Source organism: Lynx rufus, unplaced genomic scaffold (genome assembly GCF_022079265.1).
Source record: "Lynx rufus isolate CCGP_SWC_20201006 ecotype Redwood Valley unplaced genomic scaffold, mLynRuf1.p SCAF_7, whole genome shotgun sequence".
Lineage (NCBI taxonomy): Eukaryota > Metazoa > Chordata > Mammalia > Carnivora > Felidae > Lynx > Lynx rufus.
Window position 1 is genome coordinate 59,334,411 of NW_025814889.1, and position 11,765 is coordinate 59,346,175.

General features: G+C 34.7%; 1 protein-coding gene across 1 annotated transcript in view; it reads left to right on the forward strand.

Moving 5' to 3' along the window:
* Positions 1 to 10,289, forward strand: part of RASSF8 (Ras association domain family member 8) — a 78,680-nt gene extending 68,391 nt beyond the window's left edge. The window contains exons 3-5 of the mRNA XM_047067168.1: positions 5,131 to 6,020; positions 8,361 to 8,505; positions 9,114 to 10,289. Of these exons, the coding sequence (XP_046923124.1) occupies positions 5,131 to 6,020; positions 8,361 to 8,505; positions 9,114 to 9,235 (1,157 nt within the window). The 3' untranslated portion in view covers positions 9,236 to 10,289. The remainder of the gene's footprint in view (positions 1 to 5,130; positions 6,021 to 8,360; positions 8,506 to 9,113) is intronic.
* The last annotated feature ends 1,476 nt before the right edge of the window (positions 10,290 to 11,765 follow it).

Consider the following 11,765-nt stretch of genomic DNA (forward strand, 5'->3'; position numbering starts at 1 on the left):
TCATTATAGACTTTTTTGAAATTCAGAAAAGATACAAAGAAAATTTTAAAAATCACTCATGATCTTGCCTCCTAGAAGTAATCACTATACACACTCCTTTTATGTACCTCTAGATAAGTTTAAAGATTTCACTCTCCATAATTCTTGATAGTTTTAAAGTCTTATTTTTCATTTACTGGATTGTGAATTAAATTTTCCACTTAATCCTCGCAAGTCTTATGAGGATCATCTATTATCTCTATAGATGATCAAGCTAAGGCACAGAGATACCAGTTAACTTGCCCAAGCTCCTAGAGCTAGTAAGAGGGTAACTGGGATTCAAACCAGTAGTCTTAATTCAAGAACCTTGCTCTTAACTTCTTGTATACTGTTTTGGTTATACCCCCTATAATCTCAGTGGACATCTGTTAGAAAGTATAGTTATTGATTGAATTATACTGAAACAAGAAATAAAAGTCCTTAATAGTAAATTATACTGCTTTTATGTAGCCAAGATTATCTTTTACAGTTTTGATATTTATAACAATAGTGTAATCATTCATAATTCTAAGTACTTTCTATATTTTCTACATCCATAAAAGATTATTTTAATGAATGTAAATACATGTAATTCATAGCATGCATCAGTCAGGATGGGTTAGATTATGCTACATTAACAAAAAGTCCCCCTAAATATTACTGGTCTATAGTGATAAATGTTACCTCTTATTTTGATTAATAGTATTTATGCAAAGTAAGCAACACAGTGCCTAGCAAATAGAGGCATAATAAATGTAAATCATTATGAAATCAATAAATTTAATGGTTTTATTATTTTTTAATAGTAGTAAACTCATCATATAATACTAAATAGTTCCTAAATTAATGTGCAGTGATTCTGTGATTACACAATAAATAGATTACATGATATTCCCATCAACACTGTGGGAAAATATACTGTGAATGACTTAACTATGGGTTGTCTATAGCTGACCAACAGGTTATATTCAGAGATATTTACATTATATCACTGTCATTATAAATTAAACACTCTATGGTTAAAATGCTCTTAATAGCTACCCTTAGGACTTATAGAAAATCCATTGACAAATTTGCAGAGTAGTTGTATGTAATTGATAAATTGCTTTAAATTTTTTAAGCTTTGATTTCTTCACTGAAAAGTTGAGGATCATATCTATACTGCTTATTTCACAAAACCAATTAAGCCTGTCTGTAAAATATATTTTTATATATTTTATATATCTTTGTTTTATATATGTGTGTGTGTGTGTATGTCAGCATCAAAAGCATTTAATAGACTATAAAATGATACAATGCAATTTCTTTTACAGAGATGTTCCTTGTAAGAATTCTAAGTCATTATGAGAATGATTGGTTATGTTAACTAGAGTCTATATAAGAATCCAAAATGTTTATATAGCTCAAGGAGCAAAAAGTATCTGTTATTGGAAAAATTAAGGGCGGTAGGATTCATGATAAAGAATAAGTTTACTGACATCACTTCTAATATATCCAGAAACAGGAAGATTTGTTAGCATTAAATTCATAAGTGATGAATGCAACTCTCTGTCATGTTTTTTTGAATAATGTATAGTATTCATTTTTGGGGTAAGAAGGATTTGAAACTGAAGAAAAAACCAAATGTCAGCTAAAGCTAAAACTTACAAAGAGGGTTGATGATCAAGGTGTTCAATAGAATTTATATCCCTAGGGCCTGACACTATTTCTGACAGGTATTTGATGTTCTATATGTACTTGTTGACTAAATAACAAGATGTGACTTTTCAATCATGATTTTGTTATTTGGCTCTCTATTTAGAAAATTTCTGGAGAAATTTTCTAAAATTGTGTAAAAATGATTTACACAATGTTGTTGAGTGGTTGAAATAAGGGCATAATGTTTCTGAGTGACTCATATTTGAATATTTGAGTTTTGGTGTATATTTTCAAAAACTTCATATTACATACTATTCTGCTTTAACTTAGATGAGAAGAATCTATTATCCTATTTCCTTTTAATTTATGTCAATCATCCAGTGAGATTCCACTAATGCATTAAAGTCTCTCTATGTGATTTTCCTTATTATATGAAGTTAATATAATACTGGGAATACACTCAATTGCTTCATCTATCCAAAAGTACAATCAGTATTTTATTTACCATTCATTATTGTGGCACACATTTCTAAATAGCCACAACAGCCTAATCTACAAATGCTACAGGTAGGTAGGTAGGTAGGTAGGTAGATACTCCTTTTTGTTAGTTTTAGGGGTACATCAAGATGGAATGCAAGGTACAGCTCAGTGTATCCGTTTAATAAAATGCATTGAAAGGAGTTTTGCAGGAGGAATTTGAATCTATCCAAATGAAATAGGATCTTTAGGGTCTTGCCAAGTATGATATTAAAAATAATTATTATGGGATTTAACTGTTACATAACCTATCTAAAACCCAATTTTTATAATAAAATCAAAGCTATTAATTTACCTTTTATAAAAGCTTTTTTATATTACTGGATAGATTTTTTTTTTCTTTTTGTCTAACTGCACTAAATATGCATTATTTAACAAAAAAGGGAAAACTGGCATTAAAAGTAATTCTAAATAATCGTCTACCAAGACATTCTCATAGGGCAGCAGTACCATTAAGCATTGGAAAAATTAGCTTCGTATTTAATTATGACTAAATTAGGGTCTTTAAAATTGTTAATATAACTTGTATAATGTAATGATTCTGTTTTCTTTTTCAAGATGCTTCATTGGCCTGGTAGGATTAGAGAGGGCTCTGCTGATCTAGTCTAACCCCTCACATTACTTATGAGGACACAGAGCTCCAGATAAGAGTGAGATTCTAAAAGTAGTTGACAGGCAGGAAAGCCAAGAACACAGAGTGCTGTGATCTTTGAAGCAGTGAGTACACGTGGAACAGTTTTAGCCTTGCAGATTTGTCATGTGGTTTTTCTTGGAGTAATTACAGTAACTTTTAACCTGAAATTCACTAGAAACGTTTTTACTCCAAGAAGCCAATCCACTGTACTAAGGCTTTCTTCTTCATTCCCCTTGTTTGCCCAGGCATTTTGATAATAGTAACAACTAATATTTGTATAAAACTTTTCTATTTTAGAAAAAAAATTTTATATTTCACATCTCATTTGACTCACAACAGTATCAGTAAGAAAATACTATTCTCACCCTTTAGATGAGGAAACTGAAGCCAAAGGAAATTTAATGCATCACGCAGATCATTTAAGTAGCTGGCAGAGCCAAACTTGAACACAGGCCTTCTGACTCCAGAGCCTTTTTGCTCTTTCCAGCTCTGTATAGTTGAGAGTTGTTGAAAGGTGCTGAAGGATTTTTAAGTCAGATTATTGTCACGTCACATCATTTTTAAGAGGTCTCTGGTCAACCCTTTTGTTATGTGACTAACAATGTTTAAAATTAATAATGGCTACCATGTATTAAATGCCTGCCATGGGCCAGGCAGTGTTGTAGGTGCTTACTATGTGTGACTCTGACTCCCAGAACCTGTGACATACTGCTACGGTCTCTATTTTAGAAGTGAGGTTATGCTATTTATCCAGTAGGCAATTAAAACATAGGACTGAGGTGCCTGAGCGGCTCAATCTATTAAGCCTCAGACTCTGGATTTTAGCTCAGGTCATGACCTTATGGTGGTGAGATGGAGCCCCGTGTTGGGCTCCATGTTGGGCGTGAAACCTGTTTAACATTCTCCCTCTCCCTCTCCCTCCCCTTCCCCTCCCCCCCCACCCCTCTCCCCCTTCCCCTCTCTGACTCTGTGTCTGTCTCTCTCAAGAAAAAAAACAAAAAAACAAAACCTGGGATTAAAACTCCAGTCTGTTTGCCTCCCAAGCTTCAACTTTGCAGCTGTACCCAAGATTCAGCATCCTTAAAGGAGAATATATGCATATGTTTAAAGCAGTATCATTCTTTGTGTACTAACTCTACACTGCATACATGGCTACTCATATACATAGGAATATGTATATCCAGATCTTAATTTATTGACCTAGTAACTGAGAAAATAACTACTACTGGTTCAGAAGCTCATGAAATTCAAAAAGAAGATGAATCAGTAGCTGTATGGACCAGTATTATAATTACTAGGTGCCAGGATCAGTTTTTTTCTTCCTTGTAATAATGTTAAGTAGTAATGGATGCTTTTTATTGAGATGTAATTGACATGTAACATTTATATTAGTTTCAGGTATGTAGTGGATATTTTTAACAAAATATCCATCTGACCTACCTACCTTAAATGAAAATGTTTAGAAACTGTGTTCAATTTAATGATATTATACTGTCTTCTGAAATTTTATCTTCTGTAATTACTAGTTAGGTTCAGTATTTCTATTTATATATGATTTTATTACTGTTTTTTTTTAATATTTTTGCCTTTAAAAATTTTTTTTAATCGGCTTCTAAGCTACAACTATCAAAACTGTAGAAGGCTTCTCTTTCAGCCCCTATTTTTTTACAAAATTATTTTGAAGAGTTGTTTTCACTGAAGTGATTTTTATTTGCCACAGGTGTGCAGAAAGATACCAGCAGTGTGAGCTATGGGATGGCCAAGCCCTTATGCAGAAACAGAGGAAAGACCTGTACAGCCACCTCTTAGCTAAGTAGCATGTTGTTCACTGGCTCAATATCTCCTTTCAGGAGGAAAATGAGCCTCTAACCTTCCCAAATTCTAATGTGCAGAGAAAGCATAAGAATTCACAAAGAGGAAATTTATTCCAGTTTTGAAGTTCTACCTAGTTCCTGCGACCAGGCCCTCATGGCTTCCAGTGGGGCATTCTCCTGTCATCCTTTGTTTTATCTAGAAGTCTTGTCCCACACAGGAAGGTCTAGGGAATCAGGCATTTAACAAGAGCATAAAAGTCTCCCTGAGTTTTAAAGTGTTCAATTTCTAAGCAAATCTGAAGGATATATGTAATTCACATCCCATAATTTTATGCTGTTAACATATTTTCAAGGGAAGTTTTAAAAGCAGCATGGACTAGACTTTGATGCTAATCAAGAAGACACATTTATTAAATAGTGTCCTCTGTAGCATTATTTTAGCTATTGCATATGCCACTTTGACAGTTTGTTATTATCTTTTTTATCTAGGTCGAACTGGAAGGTACACTCTTATAGAAAAATGGAGAGATACTGAAAGACACTTAGCGCCTCATGAAAATCCTATCATATCCTTAAACAAATGGGGGCAGTATGCTAGTGATGTACAGCTAATTTTACGTCGAACTGGGCCATCTCTTAGTGAGCGACCCACTTCAGACAGTGTGGCTCGAATTCCTGAAAGAACTTTATACAGGCAGAGTTTGCCCCCTTTAGCCAAACTGAGGCCTCAGATTGACAAATCAATCAAAAGGAGAGAACCTAAAAGGAAATCGTTAACATTTACAGGAGGTGCCAAAGGATTAATGGACATTTTTGGAAAGGGTAAAGAAACTGAATTTAAGCAAAAGGTGCTGAATAACTGCAAAACAACAGCAGATGAGTTAAAGAAGCTGATTCGGTTACAGACAGAGAAGCTTCAATCCATTGAGAAAGAGCTAGAATCAAATGAAATCGAAATACAGTTTTGGGAGCAAAAGTATAATTCTAACCTTGAAGAGGAAATTGTCCGCCTGGAGCAAAAGATCAAAAGAAATGATGTAGAAATTGAAGAGGAAGAATTTTGGGAAAATGAATTGCAGATTGAACAGGAAAATGAAAAACAGCTGAAGGATCAACTTCAAGAAATAAGACAGAAAATAACAGAATGTGAGAGCAAATTAAAGGACTATTTGGCTCAGATCCAGACTATGGAAAGTGGTCTTGAAGCAGAAAAATTACAAAGGGAAGTTCAGGAGGCACAAATCAATGAAGAAGAGGTTAAAGGAAAGATTGGTAAGGTCAAAGGAGAAATTGACATTCAAGGCCAACAGAGTCTGAGGCTGGAAAATGGCATTAAAGCTGTAGAGAGATCTCTTGGACAAGCCACCAAACGATTACAGGTAAGAACATTTTTATAAAAAGGATGTTTCGTGTGTTTAAAAGAATTAATATATTCTTGGCATTTTCTTTAATGATTGTCCATTTTCTCTTATATTGAAAGTTAGAAAGCTATCTTGGCTTATAAGTTTCTTAGAATTTCTGTGACTTACGACAAAGCTAAGATGTGAGACCAAAACAGAGATGAGCGCTAAAGCCACACTGATCCTTGTTCCATGGCAACAGGTTTCTTACTGTGTGTCAGTTGTAACATTAGGTAATTGGATACAGAGAATAGAACCTCGGAGCTGGAATGGACACTAATGATGAGATAGTGAATCTGACCTTCACTCCTTTTAGAGATAAGGAATCCAGTGCAAAAGAGATTACTGCAGATTGGTTTGCCAGGGACTGTGTGGCTAGTTAACTGCTTATCTATTACTTCTCCATTGTTGCTAACCCCATCTTTCTTGAGATGTAAATAGTTCCCTTCTCTCCACATTACTTACTCTCCTTTGCTTTCCTGAGGAGAGGGACACAGAGGTTCCTCTCTGATTTTCCACTCTCTGGTTCACATACAAGAATATTTATATATTTTTTTTTTTAATTTTTTTTTTCAACATTTATTTATTTTTGGGACAGAGAGAGACAGAGCATGAACGGGGGAGGGGCAGAGAGAGAGGGAGACACAGAATCGGAAACAGGCTCCAGGCTCTGAGCCATCAGCCCAGAGCCCGACGCGGGGCTCGAACTCACGGACCGCGAGATCGTGACCTGGCTGAAGTCGGACGCTTAACCGACTACGCCACCCAGGCGCCCCAAGAATATTTATATTTTGCCATTAGGTGCTGATTACTCAACTTAAATTTCTTAGACACCCGTTCTTGAAAAGAAAATGTGATGATGTTAGGAGAATTACAAAAGAGGTATTAAAAATAAATAATAGTTAAAATATTAAATATTAATATTAAATAAAAGCTTAAATAGTACATAAATTCACATTTCTGATTTTTGTTACATTTGGCCACATTTCAAATGCTCTGTGGCACATGTCTAGTGGTTGCTGTATTATTGATCAGTGCTGGTTAAGAAGCTTGCTATTCAGAGTGATCCATGCAGTTCAGGACACATTTGTTAAAAATTCAGAATCTATATTTGTAATAAGGTGTCCAGATAGTGCCTACGCACGTGGAAGTTTGAGAAGAATTTCTCAACTGGAATATCAACAGTTTTATCAGCAGAGAAAGCTGAGCTTTCAGAAAGCACTTTCATGATTTCCTTTCTGTGCCACTAACCATACATAGTGAGAGAGAAAACTGCCACCAAAATTTTGAAAATTGAGAATTCCTCATGCAGTGGAAAAGTTGTTAACCTCTGATTTGTCAGTATTCTACTATTTGGATTCACTTTGACCCTTAAAAAGGGTACAATTGGAAGTTGTGTTGCCTTTGCTATTATCTACAGGAAACACTAATTCTTGACAGCCATTACTAGTAAATCTCACCACCCATTGAAAAATATTTCATAATCAAACTAACATATCTCCAAGTACCTGCTACGCTCAAAGTAAGTGGAAGAAGCAACCACTCATTTCTGGTATCTCTCCCCTACCCCTGCCAGGTTCATCAAACAGACTCAACCTGGATGAGTCCTTGCCACTTTTCCCTATAGTGCAGTAAAGGAGAGAAAGAGAATTTCATCAATGCCTTTCCTTGTTTTTTGAGCTTTCTGGCTGTCCAAACTTGATCTCCTTTCTTTAAAGATCTTTGGTTCTCAGATCTGTCTTTGCCAAGGATTTAATTAAGAACCCCACAGTGCAAATCTTGTGGGAACTTTGCTTTCCTCATGCTCTAATATAAATCTCAATAACGGATCCCATGAACACTTGAACAGTCCACCAAATACAAGAACTTTTCTGAGTCTCACAGACCAAATGACTATGAATTTTACAGTCGGTTTTGAAGTAAATAATAGGGAAATTTATTTGTGAACAGCTTATAGCAACATTGCTATAAACACTGGGATGGATGGAAACCGGTATTTATTGATGAAAGTCTATAGATATAGATTTATTTCATCAGGTGTATAGTGAATTCCTAACAGAGGAAAGCATCACATTTAAAAGGACAGACTAAAGAAGCTCTTGTCCTTTATTTGCTTACTTTTTGGCCTGTGCCACAGAACAAAAATGACCTCTTTTTAGCCTCTTTTTAGCAAATTTAACACAGATTTGTTGACTGTGTTCTTGTGCAAGCAAGTATCGCACACACAGCCCCCACAAGCAGATGGACTATCACCAGGATGTCTTTAGCTGGCCAATAGTGACTCCTCCAATAAAAAGAAAAATTTTAACTTCCATCTAGGACAAAGAACAAGAACTGGAGCAGTTGACTAAAGAGCTGCGTCAAGTCAATCTCCAGCAGTTTATCCAACAGACAGGGACAAAAGTTACCGTTTTGCCAGCGGAGCCCATCGAAGTAGAGGCCTCACATGCAGACATAGAAAGGGGTAAGGTGTTGAGAAATCTGCTCTTTTCCCTTTATTCTCACTGGTTAACTTTGAATAAACTACTCGCATTCAGTTAAAACGTTAACCTGCCACTCAAAGCTTGGGCCACTTAAAAAAAAAATTGATGTACGTCCTGTTTCTGGGGAAAATCAATAATATTTAGGTTATTTAATTTACTTAGAAAAGCATGTAATCCCCAAATCTTCTGTCATTTGTTTTAAACTGCTTCTTTAAGAAACTTTTTCCTGACGTATGAGTCAAATTTTAGCTTCTGTTCCTGACACCCCTTCCTCCTCTCCTAAAAGTCTTTATTATTAATTTGTGCTGATATTTAAAAGATATGTATCATCCGAACAACCAAGAAAGAGAAGCAAAATGCTCACCTTTTTACAAAGATCATTAACTGTTGAAACCACTGAAAACTGTTTTTATCACTGAGAGGGTCAAGAAGACTTAGCCTTCTCCTCGTACCCCAGACCCCACGGGGTCTACAGTTTTACAGTGTAATGTTAGTTGGCTCTTCAGGCAGGAAAAATTCTAATTTTTCACGTTGCTAAGTCCTTCGAGTTGCTGAGTCCACAAAATGGCTTTCTTTGTTTTCTGTGTAGAGGCACCATTCCAGTCCGGGTCCCTGAAGCGGCCCGGTTCATCTCGGCAGCTCCCCAGTAATCTCCGTATTCTACAGAATCCTATCTCATCTGGTTTTAATCCTGAAGGCATATATGTATAACATTATCTGTCTTCAGGGGAGAGACCCAATGAAGGTACCAAGGACAGTGAAAATTCCTTCTTTGATTTGTGCCAATGATGAACAGAGGATATATTTCACAAGCCACCGTATCTTTTTTCTGTCCTAAATTGCATACCACTTGGAGCCATACCCTGTGCACTGATGCTAAAGAACAAAGAAACTGTGTTTTCACACATCAACAGTGTTGACGTTTTTGTCCAGCAGCTGTAATGCAAAGCCTTCATTTTTATTTGTAGCATTTTGAGAGCATTAGGAAAGTATTATACTGTGTGTATACATCAATAAAACCATGACAAGAGTGAAGAGAAATACGTGACTGGCTTAGTTTAATTTATTCCATATAATCAATTAATGGGTAAATGTTGATGTTTTAATATTTTTTATTAATACTTATCCTGTGACCTAATTACATTATATATGGTGTGATTATGACTGTGTGCATGTTGCCAGACTCCATCCATACATTGCCAATTTACAGCTCTACAGGTGTCATAGGGTGCTCCACCATCAAAACTAAGTCCTTAAGAACCCACTTGTGTACCTGTATTTTGTGTACCTGTCCTAACCATTGCTTAATTAGATCCAGTCATTCAGGTTTTCTTTTTAATCTGGACTTTAATCTTTTCTTTACAATATTTCCAGTACATGAATGACCACATAGCAGAATAGAAATATTTTCATGAGGTTAATTGTATCTTTAACAAACAAAAATGTAACTGTTGACTATCCAAACAGGTGTGGGGTTTCCTGATACATTATGTGTTTTGTTTCTGCCCTGCCTTAATCACTTTAATCTCATGGGTCCTCAAGAGTTGCCATAATACATAAGTTAGAGATACCTGGTGGGTCTGCTTCAGAAAGGTTACTTTAAGTGATACATTTTTTAAAATGACCCACTTCATATGTATGATCTGTTGGTGTAAGCACCCATGGGCAAGCTTTTGCTTGCACATAATTTACTCTGTACTTTATGAACTATTGCTAGTTCTCCAATCGCTTAGAGAGAAAGTATGTTGGAGTTAGGTACTTTTTGCAAAGGAAATTAAGTTAATCTTTTTTTTTTTTTTTCCCATTTTTGAGCTTGACTTTTACATGTAGGACATGAGTCTCCATTTGTACATATATTTTCTCTATTTATAAAACCAAAAATGAGTCAACACCCCTCCCATGAGTGGTGACTTAACTAAGATTCACAAGTAATATCTGGATGGATGTGGTCAGATACCATTTAGCCATTTTTACATTCCCTCTGATCAAAATTTGGTACAGTATAATTAAGACTTTAAACTGAAATTTAAAGTAGTTTTTAATTCTGAGGAAAATATATTCTCTGTATTACATGCAACAAAGTAAAAGTGGATTAGTATATTAATGCCATGGTAACAATAAAAAGATGTAAGTTATATCTTATGCATGAGGGCAACTTTGGATGTTTTAACACATTTGACTTATTTTTGGTTTAATGAATGCTGAGAATGCTGCATTTAGGTTTCCAATGAAAACTTTTAAGAATGGCTATGAAAATATATAGAAGCTTCTAGAGAACTGAAAGTAATAATGCAGAGTTGCCTTTTCTAGTCCAGCTAAATGGCAGACCTCAACTAAAGATATTATTTTCTTTGGGTTCTTGGAGTTATCAAGTTGACTGTGCCATTATACTATTTTGCAAATAACTTGATAAATAAGTTATTCTTATCTAAATAACTACAGTCTGTACACATTTGCTCTCAATTTATAATAGTTATTTCATATCTACATATATTTAAAAATTAGGAGAATTAAAAAAATCAAAATAATTTGTAGATTTTGTGACAGCAATGATTTATGTATGCCCAATATATGCCTTATTTTTAAAGGGTTCCATCCTATACCAAGAGTCATTTTGTTATTGTTGTTCAGAGAAATTAAGATCTTATTCACAAAGAAAAACATTTTTATAAATTGATCACATCCTATTTAAATCAAAATGTTAAACTGAAGATATATTAAACTTTGCAGTTTGTAATTGCAAAGATGCCTTGGTGTGCCATCCAAAACACGAAGTCAATATCCAACTTAATTGTTGTAAATTATTATCAGCATTAACCTAATAACTTTAAAGAAAGACTGGCAGCATTGTGACAACTTTATCTGAATTTTCAAATGCCAAGTAATCTTTATGTACCTAATTATAGATAGAAATACTATTTCCTAGGTGAGAAGAATATATAAATGTGAATTTGATAAATACATTGAGCAGCTATACTTTTTAATCAGTTATATTACTTCTGGAAGAACATCTCTAAGAAATATTTTCTAAGTCTTTTTTTAAAATAGAAGAAAGAAAATTCATTTCCCTAGAACATCTTAAAAATATTGTAGTCTATTCCTGATCATTTTTATCTATTGTGAATATAGATGAGTTAGATTAAGTGCCACATCTTTTGGATACATTTTGGAGGGGGGCAGTGGGCAATGATATACAAAAAATACCAAATATAAAATTTTGCATCTGGGGGAATATTCAGGT